The sequence below is a fragment of the Alexandromys fortis genome, unplaced genomic scaffold, assembly GCF_014885135.2.
Source record: "Alexandromys fortis isolate MF-2015 unplaced genomic scaffold, M_Fortis_MF-2015_v1.1 scaffold_14, whole genome shotgun sequence".
In the NCBI taxonomy this organism is placed as follows: Eukaryota; Metazoa; Chordata; class Mammalia; order Rodentia; family Cricetidae; genus Alexandromys; species Alexandromys fortis.
This window is the reverse complement of record NW_026067910.1, coordinates 6210341-6226148: the sequence shown is the minus strand read 5'-3', so window position 1 is coordinate 6226148 and position 15808 is coordinate 6210341. Positions and strand designations below refer to the sequence as shown.

At 42.3% G+C, this 15808-nt stretch overlaps 1 protein-coding gene across 1 annotated transcript in view; it reads left to right on the top strand.

Moving 5' to 3' along the window:
• Nucleotides 1–15808, top strand: part of Ros1 (ROS proto-oncogene 1, receptor tyrosine kinase) — a 124628-nt gene that overhangs the window by 64651 nt on the left and 44169 nt on the right. The window contains exons 25-30 of the mRNA XM_050138197.1: nt 268–473; nt 1657–1940; nt 5653–5829; nt 13075–13274; nt 14719–14863; nt 15575–15807. Of these exons, the coding sequence (XP_049994154.1) occupies nt 268–473; nt 1657–1940; nt 5653–5829; nt 13075–13274; nt 14719–14863; nt 15575–15807 (1245 nt within the window). The remainder of the gene's footprint in view (nt 1–267; nt 474–1656; nt 1941–5652; nt 5830–13074; nt 13275–14718; nt 14864–15574; nt 15808) is intronic.

Below are 15808 nucleotides of genomic sequence, written 5' to 3'. Positions count from 1 at the left end.
ACTGAATGAATCATTGTATCTGAAGACGAGGAGTTTTAGCCCTCCTGCTCTGAAGATCAGAGCTTAAGCCAAGTGGCTGAAATAAACAAGATGAATACACAGTGAGAGAATACGGCTTGAGGTACAGTTGTCGCAGAGCCTGAGGAGCGAGGCTGGAGGTTCCAGAGCAGTTCAATGCGTAATGATATGAACGGGCACAGGAATCTCCAAATGGAAAGGATCAGCGCTCTTCTTAGCTGTGCTCTCTGCTCTCTACCCCGTGTTAAGCTTTTCCAGGATGCTCTGGTTTCTGATGTTGCAGTTATTGCAGTGGACTGGATTGCAAGGCACCTGTACTTTGCACTGAAAGCATCTCAAGACGGAACACGGATATTCAGGGTTGATCTTGAATACAAGGTGAAATCTCCTAGGGAGTTGAAGATTTGCAAAAGGCGTTCAGCAATCATTTCTTTCTCCGTATATCCCCTTTTAAGGTACGAATGTCTTTATTGTGATGAAATATATATATATATATGATATCTTTGTTTACTATTAGAAGCTAATAAAGGGGAAATAAGATGCTTTAAGGCTCATGGTTAACTTTTATTTTAGTTTTGTAAGAGGGTGTTATGTAACTTATAATGACATCGAGCTGGTTATGTAGCTGCCGATGACCTGAATTCCCTCCTATTGTTCCTATCTCAGCTCCCAGGCACTGGGATTGCATGGTTGGGAGATATATTAAATTACAATAAATAATTCTGAGCCAAGTTTGGTAATCCATATGTGTCATCCCCATTACTCAGAAGTCAGAGGCAGGAACATTGTGGGTTCAAGGCCAACCACAGTGATTTAGTAACACCCCTCCCCCCCAACTCAAAATCTAGGAAATGAGAGTAAAGAAACAAGGTTCAGAGATAGAATTCTCATGAAGGCTCCATAAACTTCTATCCCACAACCAACAATTAAGATTATAATTGTAATGCATGTTGAAAATTTGACTAGCCTGCAGATGAGCTAATTGCCAGAAGGACTGCCATAGCAAATTTTTCTATCAGTGAATTTTATAACAGCTGCAGGTGACAAAAACAAGAAGTAGATGGAGACAAAGGAGGGATGGACAGCACAGATGGCCAGCAGCTGTGGCCCAGCTAAAGCTCTTCTAGGTTCATCCATCTTCATAAAATTCCTCTTTATAGTGTAGTCTTAGGACATCCATTCAGCAACGGAGTATCAATTTTCCAACTTGGAGAGTGTATTTTTATTTGTGCCATAAGCATGGAAATAGACCGTTTTGAAAACTAGGTTGTTTATTGCGCTTAATAAACAGGAATAGGATGAGAGTGGAGAAGGACATACTGAAAAATATGAAAATATATGTAGAATTTATACCCATTGATGACCACTGAAGGTGCTCAGACTATGCGTTCAAGGCCATTAGCGCCCAGGGATTTGGCTGTAATATGCTATTAAAAAAATTGAGCAACACTGAGTTGAACTTCTTGTGACCTCTTCCATCTCAGAAGGAAGTTATTTGATATTTGGACATGTTTACTGCCAAGGTTTCATCTGTCCTCTCATTATTATGCATGAAATCTTCATTGCAAACTCATATTTGAAGTGACATAATTTCCTCATTAAATTGAAAGGATTTCTTCCCCCACCCCTTCCTTACAGTCGCTTGTATTGGACAGAAGTTTCAGATCTGGGCCATCGGATGTTCTACTGCAGTATTAGCAATCACACCTTGCACCACGTTCTACAACCCAAGGCCTCAAACCCGAGTGGAAGGAGCCAATGTTCTTGTAATGTGATTGAATCCGAGTTAGGTGGAGCAATGACTGTTGATACCTCTGACCCAAACAGACCACGGATATACTTTACCAAAGGGCAAGAGATCTGGGCCATGGATCTGGAAGGATGTCAATGCTGGAAAATCACCGCGGTGCCTGCCATCCTTGGTAATGTGCAGATGCATGCATAAATCTTTTCTTCCTCTTTTTAAAATAGGTTTCAGGTAACCCAGGGTGGCCAAAAATGTACTTGATAGCCAAGGATGCCCTTGAACTTCTGTTCTTCTTTCTTTTACCTCCTAAATGCTTGGATTGCAGATGTGTGTCACCAGGTTTAGTTTTATGAAGTGCTGGCCATCAAACCCAGTGGTGTGCGCTAGGCAGTCTCAGCTGAGCTATATCCCAGCATGTGCATCCTCATTTATAACAGCAGTCCTTCCCATCCATTAGAAAGAACTTTTAGGGGAAGGGGAGATGGCACAGTTAGTATTGAGCTTGCTGTACAAAAACAAGGACCCGAGTTTGAATCACTAGTACCCACATAAAAGGCAGATGCTGATGAACACCTGTAATCCAAGCAGTGGGGAGGTGGAGACAGGATGATCCCAGACAGTCTAACAGAACTGACAAACTCTGGATTTATAAAATTTGATCCCACATCTACCAATTAAAATTATTATCTTTGCTTGGCATGGTGGCACATGCTTTTAACTCCAGTACTTGGGAGGCAGAGGCAGGCAGATCTCTGTGAGTTCAAGGCCAGCTTGGCTTACATTGTAACTTCCGGAACAGCCAGGGCTACATAGAAAGACCCCATCTAAAAACAGCACTAACAACACCAAACCAACCAAACCAATCCAAAAGAACAAACAAACTATAATCTTAATCCTCATTGAAAATTTGATTAATCTAAAGATCAGCTAGTTACTAAAAGAAAACCCATAGTGAATTGAGCTTGGGCCTCTACATATACACAAAAGTGCATGCTCATGTATACATACATGAAGCCAGCACTTCATAAAACTAAACCTGTTGACACATCTGTAATCCAAGCACTTAGGAGGTAGAATAAAGAAGATCAAAAGTTCAAGGGAATCCTTGGCTATTGAGTGAATCATGTACATACAATGTACATACATGAGCATTTACACACACACACACACACACACACACACAGTTTGGATACATTGACCAATCAGTGAAACACTTTTCCTTGGAACTGTGAGGACCTGAGTTTGGGTTGCTAGTGCGTGGTAACACACATCTATAATGCCACAATGGCGTGATGATGACAGGCACAGGTGAGTCACTCAAAGGCCACTTGTCAGCTACTATAACCTATTTGGTCAGATTACAGACAGGAGGGGAAAAGGTGAAAATTTTTAATAAATAAATAAATAAACAAACAAACAAAAAAGAACCAAAGTGACAAAGAAAAAAATCACAAGAATCATACAAAGACATAGAAACACACACATTGACACCCAGAGAAATTCCCTAAAAAGGCAAAATCAGAAGCTTTAAGTTGTAAGCAAAATACCTGTAGGAAAAGGATGTTAGTTACAAGATAAAGGATTATGTGATAAAAAAATAAAATCTCCAAAATACAAAAAAAAAATTAACTCTATCGCAAAGTTGGAAGACACCTGAAGGATGATGGCACTTGAAACTAGTATCATATATTTGGAGTGCTTACCACATCAGAAGCCTACAGTTTGTTCTGCACACATAGCTAAGCCAGATGTCTTTCATCTGTTGACTTTATAGAACTGATTTTTCAATTTGAATTTAGGAGTTTTGTTTCATTATGTGACCCTTTTTTTTCATGATGTAGTGGTGATAGCTTTGAATTTCAAGCCTGCATCTAAACCCATTAGTGAAAGTGAAAAATCCTATCTAATCTATAGTGTGATGAGGATTTGTGTTATGCATTTATCTCAAGCCATTGATGCAAATGTTGAGCCAGGCCATGAGTCCTGTATGTGCCATCTGTTGTTGATGGCTTTATGCTGTTTAATTTGGAGTCACAGAGACAGATTTACTTTTTCCCATTTAGTATAATTTTGTGTGTATAAACAGTCATTTTCCCTCTTTCTTGATTACTGTGGGACAATGGTCTTGTACCCTGTAAAGATTTGTTACTTGTATTGGTTTAATAAAATGCTGATTGGCCAGTAGCCAGGCAGGCAGTGTAGGCAGGGTGACCAGAATAGGAGAATTCTGGGAAGAAGAAAGGTTTAGTCTGCAGTCATCACCTAGACCCAGAGGAAGCAAGATAAAAGGTACCAAGCCACTTGACTAATACAGACAAGAATTATGGATTGATTTAAGATGTAGGAGTTAGTTAATAAGGAGCCTGAGCTAGTAGGACAACCAGTTTATAATTAATGTAGGCCTCTGTGTATTTCTTTGGGACTGAATGGCTGTGGGACCAGGTGGGACAGAAACCTCTGTCAACACTTGATGTTCCCCGAGCTGAGTGAGAGAGAGAGAGAGAGAGAGAGAGAGAGAGAGAGAGAGAAAGAGAGAGAGAGAGAGAGTGTGTGTGTGTGTGTGTGTGTGCGTGCGTATATTAGGGGTCCTGTACTAGATTTCCCAATTAGATATCAAAGCATTCAATAATGACTCATTCTTAACACTTTGACAATTGTTAAGTCTCTGCATTAACTGCTGCCCACTGCATATAGAGACTTCTCTAGCAAAGGCTGAGGGAAGCACTAACCTATGGGTATAAACATAGAAATTTATTTAGAAGCAGTTTGACAACATATCTATTTAGCAAAACAAAGATGTCGGAACCAACCAACCTGTCAAACATGCCAGAAAAAGGGAGCGAGGACTGAGAAAAGAAAGAGACAAAAGACAGCAGACAGAGTTGGGAGGGCTCTCAGTGAGTACCTTAGTGGCGGTTAGTTTATTTCTCATTGTCCTTTTATACCCATAGCAAAAAGGGGAGGACAAAAGACTTCCTTACCAGTGATACAAGGAACAAACAAGTATAATTACTTCCTTAATATTCAAAACATCTAGTAACCACACCCTTAGTTAAAAATCCTGTTATTTGGTCTTGAGGAACAAGATGTCTAGTAGCCACACCTTTGGTCAAACATCTTGTTATTTGGCCTTGACAAGCTTGAACTCTGACCTTAAGCCAAGATGTAGATAGAGTCACTGTGGGCTCCCACACAAAGGAAGACATTTCCTCACAGAGACCCAAGACTTTCTGGCGGTGGGCTTTGACCAGGCTAACAGTACCAGACATGGATTCCTTCCTCTGGAGCAGGCCTCAGATCCACTCAGAAAGCGGTTGATTACCCCATAACCTCTGTGCCACTGTTGTATCAGTGGGCATACCTAGCTGTAGGTCAACATTAGAGCGTTCAGGGTGCCCTCCTGGGCAGTACCATGAAAGGCTCTCCCTTAACCCTAGTGGATTCCTCTGTGTTTCCTAACCTATGTGTCTGTTGTTTTCAACAGCAGGGTCTTACTATCTGGTCCTGGTGTACAATCAAGAGCAACGGGAGTTGCCTGTGTTATTTTTGGGAGTTCACTAACTTGTAGGAAGGTATCTCATGTCGGAGGCAGGTTTTTACACTCACTCTGCTCTTAATTAACCTGTGGCTGTGAGCAGTGTATTCATATAGAACTGGTAATGACAGTGTTTACTTTGACTTCACTGGGTCCAGAAACAAAATGAGGAAACATTAGTGAGCCAAGTGCCATGTAATAGGCACGTTCATATTGTAATATTTAACATTTAGCAGTTTTCTTGTAGAAAAATAACTTTATATATTATTTAGAGGAGAAAACTTAAGAGGTCTAATTTTACGTCATTTGATTCCTTTATCCTTTAATTTTTTTCTTTGGTTTGAATCAACAGGAAAAAGAATTGTTAGCTTAACAGTGGATGGAGAATTTGTGTATTGGATCATTACAACAAAGGACAACACACAGATTTATCAAGCAGAGAAGGGAAGTGGGGCTGTGATCTCTCAGGTGAAGGCCCCTGGGAGCAAGCATATCTTGGCTTACAGCTCAGTTCTGCAGCCTTTTCCAGGTAACAGAGTCATCCTGACAACACGCTCATCTCCTTCTCCAAGGCTGTCTGTCCCTTCAGTGTCTGTGTTAGGCTCTTGCTTCTGCCCCACACTCTGTCAGCATGCCTTCTGTTTACCCGGGCACACAAATGCAGACAGCTTGGTTTGCAGTAGGCAGCATTAGACGTGGGACTCCGTGACCTGTTCTCTCCTCCTGTCCTTCATCTCTTCTGTCTGTTTTAGGCCTTTGGTTGGTGTCAAAAGCATTGCATAAAGCCCCCGTTATCTTTCAAGGCAAGTGTTGTGTTTTTGAACTATCCTGTATTATGCATTCAATATGGTAAGTAGACTGGACTTGTAAGGCATATTAAAAGTAGCTGTTTAGAAAGAAGGAAAATGGCTTGGGTCAGAAACTCAGCCCTATGTAATGAGGGAAGTAGTCAGGGGAAAACAAGAATGAATGTCTTAGTTCACAATGATAGCAACAGGCAACTTCATTGCTCATGTTGTGTATGTGTGCTTGTGTACATGTGTATATGTTTTATATCTACTTCACTTGTCTTTCATCTTGTATAGAAAATAAAGAGCACAATGACTGGGGAGAGAGAGAAATAACAATGGGTTCATCTCCAGGCAGCACGACCACTGTTCCAGAAAGAATCTGGAAGAGCTGGCAAAGGTCTCCCAATATATGATAATGTATTATCATTTACCCAATGAAATACTTGTGCGTAAGTCTAACAAAACATGTACAAGACCTGTATGAAAAATTCTACAAAATTCTGGTGGGAGTGCCTGAAGAGAAGTGAAATAAATGTAGAAATGAATATGTAGTTGAGATGCCATTTTCCCCAGTTGGACCCATAGATTCAAAGCAGTCTCTTCAGAATCCAGGAAACGATCTTATGGGCATTGACAAACAAATTCACAAAAGATGCTGACATAGTATCAAAGGGAAAGAAGAAAGTTAGAAGCATGAGTTGACCTGAAGAACTTCCACAAAATTTACCACAGTCTAGGCCGTTCAGCATTGAGGGACGGATAAGCAGTACCCCAACTGGAGACCTTGGAAAGAGACAAATGTAAAACAGTGTTGAAAGTGTAACATTTATAACAAATAATGGGGGAAAGAGGCTTATAATCATCACAAAAGTTAGCTAACAGTGGAGTACAAACCTAAAGGTAAAATATTTGGAGCTGTGAAGTTATGAAAAGATGTGGAGAGAACACACACGCATGGAAGGCAGTAAAAGAAACCAAACTGAACAGGTCTCCTATTATACGATTCCGCCGGCATGATGTTCCCCAAATGGAGAAACCACGGCCATGGTTGTGTGGTTAGTTTTTTGTCAACTTGACACAAACTGGAGTCACCTGGAAAGAGGGAGCCTCCTCTGAGGAATAATTTCCACCAGGCTGGCCCGTGGGTCATTTCTTTCTTTTTTCTCCTTTTATTGAAAATAGTCCCGCCCACACCCATATACTATTTCCTGATGACCCTTTCTCCTTCATCAACGCCTCCCAGCTGCTCCCCTCATCCGCTCCCCTCGGTGTCCACCACCCTTTTGCTGCCTGTGGGCATTTTCTTAGCTGCTATTTGATGTAGGTGGGCCCAGCCTCCTGTACTTGGTGCCATCCCTAGGCAGGTGGGTCTGGCGAGAAGCAAGCAAGCAGGACAGTGAGCCAGAGGAAGGCAGTAAGCCGTGTGCCTTGACGAGTTTTTGCTTCAGTTTCGGACTTGGTATTCCCAAATAATGGGCTGTAACCTCGAAGCCTAATAAACCCTTTCTTTCCCAAGTTGGTCTGGGTCAGGGTTTTTTTTCCAACAGTCAAGAAACAAACTGGGGCAGGCAGTGATGAAATCAGTGGTGCCTAGGGCAGGAGGGAAGAAGGGATAAAGAGACGGAGCGCACAGGGCAGTGAAATGCCTCCATGTGAGACTATAAGAGTGGGACATCCTAAGACATTTTCTAACTCATCAAATAGACAGCCTGGCAGAGAAGTCTGATGTAAGCTATGGCCTTTAGGTAATACTGTGTTTCTGTAGGCTCGTTGATTGTAAAACAGGTGGTGCTTTGATAAGCTATTGGTAATGGGGACTCTATGCATGCATTGGGACATATGTGAGAGGCCTTTCCAATTTTATATCAATTTCACTGTGAACTCCAAACAGTACTAGAAAATAATGCTGATTAGGAAAAACAACATGAAATCTCTGTTTGATGCTAAATAACAGCCCCAACGCATCCCTAACAGCATTGGTCCTAAGGGTAGCATGAGTTTTTATTACAGAAACTCTTCACAGTATAAGATGTAGTCATCAGCTTGGGAAGAAACATCCTCTTCACCACACTGCTGGTCCGTTTGGGAAGGGTACTTTACCTCCATCTGCTGGAGATTTTAGGGAATTACCAGTTTCTCTGCTTTTGAGGATTGGCTTCAAAATGCATAGGATTTGAAAACTGGATGAATGGAAGGGAGGAGGGGAAGGAGGGAGGAAAGGAGAGACATTTCCAACATTTCAATATACTTCCATATTAGTTGAATAAAAATAAGTAACATAAATTATTGAGGCAATTTTTGCTCAATTTTTTCCTAATATAGATATCCAATTTTTCATCTAGACCAGAAGTCAACACAATGAACAGCATCATGTAACTGGAGTGGCCTATTCTGTCGCATTAGTGAAACTGTCCTCCTCCAAATCCTTCCCAGTGTCCTCAAGTTATACTCACATGTCGCAGGAATCCAGAAATCTAACTGAGCAGTCTTTGTTGTGCTCTGGAATTCAAAACTAAAACCGACACACCAGTATCATTTTCCATAAGCATTCCCAATAGCTTATGGTCGATGATATATAACATTTATTTGAAATGTGGAGCGTGAGGAGATATAACAGAAGGCAAACATTTGTGAACTAGGTAATTATCTCTGTAGAAGAGCTGGAGTCACCGTCCCCAGGAAGTGAAGGACTGGACTTTATCAAATATTTGGTGCATAGACATTTCTCTCAAGTTTCTTAGATGCAAAGGATGCATTCATAGTTTGAAAATACTGATTAGTAAAGGTTGCAGCTAAAATGTCTCATGCTTCCTTCTGGAACACTGGGGCAAGTCTGTTCTGAATCAGAAGATTCACATTCTGCTGGTGGATAAGAAATAAAGCATTCAAGTCAAACTGAATGTGTCCAATATGGTGGAAGGAAACGGGCGTATGGTGGGGACAGAAGCAATGCTCTCACCTGCTTTAGGGCATAAACAGGGCTTCCCAGGAGATATAATGCATGGGGAAGGTCATCTGAGACTGTGGAGGGAGCCTGCACCAGGGAATAGACAGGTGACAACTAGCAAAGTATAGTCATACCAAAGAGTTTCACAATAGCCCGGAATGGAGTATAACGAAGGTTTATTCATTTGGGGATAAGCTCACTGTAAGGGTACTGTTCTGCAGTCCTCTGTGTGTGCTGGGAACTGGAACCGAATCCAGCAGCAAAGAGGGCTGTACACGCTTTTTGTCTGCCTTTATAGCACGTGAGACCACCCTTGAAGTGGGCTGGTATCTTAAAGGCTATCGGCTGAAGGAGTCCCCACAACACCATAGCTTGCAGACAGTGCAATGTGACCAGAGTGAAGTATAATTTTGCAGAGTGAAAAGGCAAGATAGAACAGTAGACAGGAGATGTGTTGCAAACTCCGATAGACAGCGGGCCATGGATTTGTGTAAGGCGGTTTAGGTTTCAGATAAAATCACATTTGCAGTGTTTGACATGTTGCACAGTGATGCTGTGTTTTAGAAGACATTTACATGGTACCTGCCAGGTGAATAGATCGGAAATTACAGCCAACTGTATATGGCAGAATCATAATTTTAGAGGCCGCAATGATGTGATGATCAGTTTATGTCAATTTGACAGAGTCACCTGGGAGGAGGGAGCTTCAATACTGGGGAATTGCCTCTATCAGACGGGTTTTTTGGATGTGTCTATGGGAGCACTTTTTTGATTGATGATTTGTGTGGTAGGGCCCAGTCTACTATGGGTGATACCTCTCTTGGGCAGGTGGTCCTGAACTGTATAAGAAAACAGGCTGAGCAAGCCATGAGGGGCAAGCCATTAAGCAGTATTCTTCCATGGCCTCTGCTCAAGTTCCTGCTTCTAGGTTCCTGTTTCCAGTCCCTGCTCTGGCTTCCCTCAGTGACCAATGTCACTGGCAAAGTGGAAGCAGAGGTAATCCCCCTTTGCCCTCCAAATTGGTTTTGGCCAGTGTTATATCACAGCAGCAGAGAAGCAGACTAACACAGAAATTGGCAGCCTAGAGTGAGATGTGTTTCTGATGCACCTGGCCATGTCTGTCTTCCTTCCTTCCTTCCTTCCTTCCTTCCTTCCTTCCTTCCTTCCTTCCTTCCTTCCTTTCTTTGGAGGGGATTGTTGAGGTATTTTGGAATTTTGGCTAGAAAAGGCCATTGAATGCTCAGCTCTCATTGTACTGTTCTGGCAGAGAGGTGTTGTAGTTTAGCAGAGGCGAGAACGAACCAAAGCATACAACAAACCCACATGGGAGTCTATTGATAGAGGCATAAAAGGGGGATTCGTGACAGTCCACTCGTGTGTAAGAGAGCAAGGCGAAGGCAGAGCTTGCTTATAAAGATCGCTTCGAGAATGCTTGCATACATAGCCTTACACATCCTCGCAACGCTTGATGTACTCACATAGCACATGACGTAGTGATGTGTAGGACCCCAGGCTGGCTTAAGTAGTTGCCTGACAAGAGCATGCGCAGCTGTAAGACTCTGAGGTCGGCTAGGTATTTGCCTCGGGGCTGGCAAAGCATCCTGCCAGCTGACGGGGGAACGGGCCAGCATAATGCCTGAATCCTAATAAGAGGTGCAGGTGATGGAGGCCGCTTTGTGAGGTGTCAAAGGGAAGCAAAGACCCTAGCGTGTGATATTCTTGAGTTAAGAATCTGTGGAACCGAAGCCTTAGCTTTTCTAGGTTAACAGATGCTAGTCAGCTGGTGCTGAATAGGCAACCGTGACTAACGAGAGACCAGTATCACTGAAATGGAATCTGGGGAGCATTTCCTTGGGGTCAGCACACAGAAACTGTTGTCCAGTGGGGACCAAGTCTTCATCTCAAGTTGCCATCAAGCTTGGCTTGATGTGTGACTTCCATGCAGTACTGGCATTGGCTGCAGAACTGCAGGACTGAAGGGGTCACGAGCTGCTGAGGCATGGTACCTTGTAACACAGAGAGACCAGGGATGCTGCTGGCGGAGGTGCAGCCTTAGCTACAGTGGAGATTTTAGCGTATTAGAGATGCCAGGACTGGTAAAACCACCAAGGATGGCAGCAGATGTAGGATGGAGCTGGCCTGACCCTATGTGTGTGCTATGGATGGTAGAGCCAGAGAGGCAGGGCTATTCAAACCCTTTGGAGCCAGAAGAGTGAGTCCTGGATGCTGGACATTGAGCTACAGGAGTTGATTTACTGGGTGGATGAGTGAGTGAGTCCTGGATGCTGGACCTTGATTGAGCTGTAGGAGTTGATTCACTGCTGGATATTGGGTTTTGCTTGATATAATTGTTTTTATGACCTGGTTCTTCCCTTTAGAGTATTTGAGTTGTTTGGAATTTGAAGTCCAAACTGAACTAGAGCTATTTTTTATTTTAATGTTTTTATTAGCATATGTTAATTGCATATAACAATGGGTTGTATTGTGGAATTTTCATACATGTGCATAACATATTTTGATCACACTCACCCATTTCCTTCTCCCAGAGTTCTACTCTTCTCTTCTTCCACCTAATCACCTTCTACTAGTTCATATGATTTTTTAAAAGTTTATTTATTTAGTACTATTTGTGTGCGTGTGGCTGTGTGTGTGCACATGTGTGCATGTGTATACACACATGTAAATACAGGTGCATGTTTGCCATGGTGGGTATGTGGAGATCAGAGAACGATTTTCAGGAGATTTTTTTTCTCTTCTTCTATTGTGGGTTCTGGGGATCCAACTCAGGTTATCAGGTTTGTAGCAAATACCTTTACCCAGCATGCCATCTTGCCCGACCCCCTCCCCTATTTTCTACTTCCATGTCTTTTTACTTTGTTTTGTTTTTCTTTTTTTCTTTTCTTTATTTTACTTTGTTTTCTTTCTTTTTTTCCTTCTTTTTTAAGACTGGCTTCCTCTGTGTAGCTTTGGAGTCTGTCCTAAAATTCACTCCATAGACCAGGCTGGCCTCTAACTCATAGAGATTTGCTTGCCTCTGCCTCTCAAGTGCTGGGATTAAAGGCATGTGCCACTTCTGCCCAGTTTGTTTTTTGTAACATAATAAATTTTATTAGCATTATTTACAGATGTGTGGGTTAAGAATTTGTTTACAGAAGCACGTATACTTATCAGTGATCATATCACCAAAACAATTTCTCTCTAGATCAGGCTGGCTTCGAACTCTCAGAGATCAGCCTGCTTCTGCCTCCTGAGTGCTAGAATTAAAGGCATGCGCCACCACTGCCTAAAATGTCTTTCTCATCAACCACTATTTGCATATAAATCCTTAAAGAGACCCTATGTGCCTCTCCCACTTTAGTGACAAAGAGTCGACTTGTCAAATTTTGTGATGATCTCGTGCATGTGGTCACTGCCACAGTGAGTTTAAGAGTTTAATAGCATGTCATACACAGAAGTTTGCATCAAACCCTTGACCCCCTCTGCCTCTGTCTCCTGAGTGCTAACACTGTAGGCATGTGCCACCATGCCAGCCAGCCTCAAACTTTGCTAGCATGTCTTCTAATAAGTTACTACAAGAATGCTCCTGCTCCCAGTGACATGTTGGCTGCATCTTCTGCAGGAGGAAGGTGAGGCACAGGAATGTCTTATAGCAATTTTGCCCTTCGTTAGCAGTGAGACAAACGCCACTTTGGAAGGTTCACAGGACAGACACCTGCCAAGATTGTGTTTCATGATTGTCCCAGCTGCAACTGAACTTCAGAAAACAAGTTTTCTTCTGGGTGTGCTATCCTAAACAGCATCACACACGTGAACGTGGAGAAAACTAGGAGGATCCAGGATAGATTGCATTGTCAGGGTCAGGAGACACGCCATTTTTGTTTTCTCAAAGTGGATATGATACCAAAAGCATTTCATATCTATCATTTCAGATCAAAGTTTTGAATATTCTGACATGTTTATAACACTTGCTGTTACCATTGTTAGATAAAGCTTTTATTCTTTCTGTACATATGTGTCTTTTTTCTTATTATTTTAGATAAAGCTTATCTGTCTTTAGCTTCAGACATGGTAGAGGCAACTATATTGAATGCCTCAAACACCAGCCTCACACTCAAATTACCTCCAGTCAAGACAAAGCTTACACGGCATGGCATCACCAGCTCCACACCAACATACCTGGTCTACTATACAGAAGCTAATAGGACAAACAACCACAGCAGGAAACACAGAATGCTGGTAAGTCTGGAACTGGCTGCTTTTGTTTTTATAAAATGTGCTTTCCTTATGTAGCCCTTTCAACCATGTGTTCTGACAAAGATGTCCATTTCAAAACTCTTCCAGTCAACAACTGATCAATATATATTGATATATATGCATACACATATTATATATATTATATATATATGCATACACATATAGTATCTAGTCTTCTTGTCTGGAAGTAAGTTAAACATAGGGATACTTACTAACACTAGATATGGGTTGTCACAGTAACTTTCTTATTTGGTCCCCTTCTTGATTGTTCCAAGAGTGATAAAGCCTTGTTCCCATGACCTAGCTATCCAACAGAAGAGCAAGGAGTGAGTTAGGCAGAGAGAACATGACTATTTTGTGTCTGTTCACAGCATTTATCTACCATAAATATATAGAATATTGTTGTCTATTTGTCCTGTGTGTTGTGACACATACTCTAGGGACACATCTGCTTGTAATTTATCATGGTTTCCCTAGTTGCTGTAAAATACCAAGTATACATTAAGTCTCTCTCATTGTCCCTGTTTCTCTCTGAGACATCATCTTACTGTATAGTCTTAGATGGATGGACACTAGTCCCATAACCCCAAGCCCAAGGTTGACCTCGAATTTGCTGCAGAATTCCTTGCCTCTGTAGTCATGGCATTGCAGGCACATATCGCTGGGCTTTGATCTAGCTATTTTTTGGATGAATGAACTGTCACTATTCACTTCAATTGGTTATCAGAGTAATGGAATAATCTGTGTCCAATAGCTTGCTTTCTATTCACTTGATTTAATCAATTCAAAGAGGAGAAATTGATCATCAGCTTTGGGCTTGAGATACTGCGTGTTATCATAAAGCACACAGCATTCTTTGAGTCATTTGGCTGGCCAGACTATGTTGTGATGCCGGACCTTTCTGTTCTTAGACTTACTCTAGTTTCTTTACTGTAAATTGATTAAGATAGGTGTAAGTCAGTGACTCCCAACTAAGACAACCCAATCAGAATCGCTGAGAGCAGCACCAAAGCACAGTGTGCTCGAACCTTCTTGGATGGTTCTAAAGCACATCCAGGGTTGAGAACCAGCACCCCAGAGATATTATTTACCCCGTTAGACTTCATTTCTGAGAGTGTTTAACTGCCTTTCTTTGATCTTTTGCTGTGGTCGCCTAAGTTTGCAAACGTGTGTTCCCACATCCCAGTGCAATGAGAACGTAATGAACTACTGCCCTCTTCTGGATCTCACTGCCTGCGTGAAGTGAGTCATTTCATGTTTGCTGAGAGCTGACTGCCAGTCATTTGTCACCTATTCATGGAGGTGGCAAACATGTCAAACCTGTAATAGTGAGACAGCAGTATCATGAATCAGCCAGGACAACTGTTTTCAGTCATTTGTATGACATACAAGAATTAAATACTTATTTTAAAAAAATCAATTACAGGAATCACAGGAGAATGTAGCCCGTATTGAAGGTTTGCAGCCATTTTCAACATATGTGATTCAGGTAGCTGTGAAGAATTACTATTCAGATCCCTTAGAACATTTACTTCTGGGAAAAGAGATTCAGGGAAAAACTAAAAGTGGAGGTGAGTTTATGGGCTGTTGTGGGTTTATAGTGTGGAATTCCATGATGTGTGTCTGTACTTTTTATCTGAATACTAAATAATGATCTTTATGGGAGTGTTTAAAGTTTGACAAGAACAGTGAACTCGGGGGGAAAACACGTCAGTGACTTGATCCTGGCTCTAGCCCTAGACACAGCTGAGTAATGTCCAAGAAAAGCACAAAGTGACCGGGAGGTGAGGCATCAAATGACCAAGAAACACATTCTTTAGTTTTACCACAGAGTGTCACTCTCTTCCCATGTATTCCTAGGTCTCTGCACATGTGGCGAGACAGGAAAAGCAGGATGTAATGTGACATGCGCTCAGCATCCTGAGGCTTAGGCTAATACACCCCCACGGTCTTAAAAAGAGATCGAAATTGTGCAGAGTGGCGCTCCTTTCTTTCAGCCGTGTCTGCTGATCGTCACAAAGCTTTCCCGAATTACGTAGTTCATCACTTGCTGTAGACTTGAGCTGGCGTCAATGAGAACGATTTGGTCACCAGGCAAAAATAGACACCATCTTTTCAGGCAGCCTGCTCACTTCCCATTATGTAAGAGGCCAGCTTTCCTCTGGACCTCTGTGGCTCGTTCAGCTCACATGACAGCACCGTTCCTCAACCGACTCTCTCGCTCATTTCCACCGCCTGGTGCTATTGCCATGTCCCTTACCCTCTGCTGCTGTTTGTTTCAGTGCCGGGGGCAGTTTGTCACATCAACGCAACTGTGCTCTCAGACACCAGGCTCCGCATACTATGGACAGAATCGCCTAGGCCAAACGGACCCAAAGAGTCAGTCCGCTATCAGCTGCTCATGTCGCACCTGGCTCCGATCCCTGAGACGCCTCTAAGGCAGGGTGATTTTCCAAATGCCAGGCTTGCTCTCCTTGTCACTAAGCTATCTGGTGGACAACTCTATGTGTTGAAGG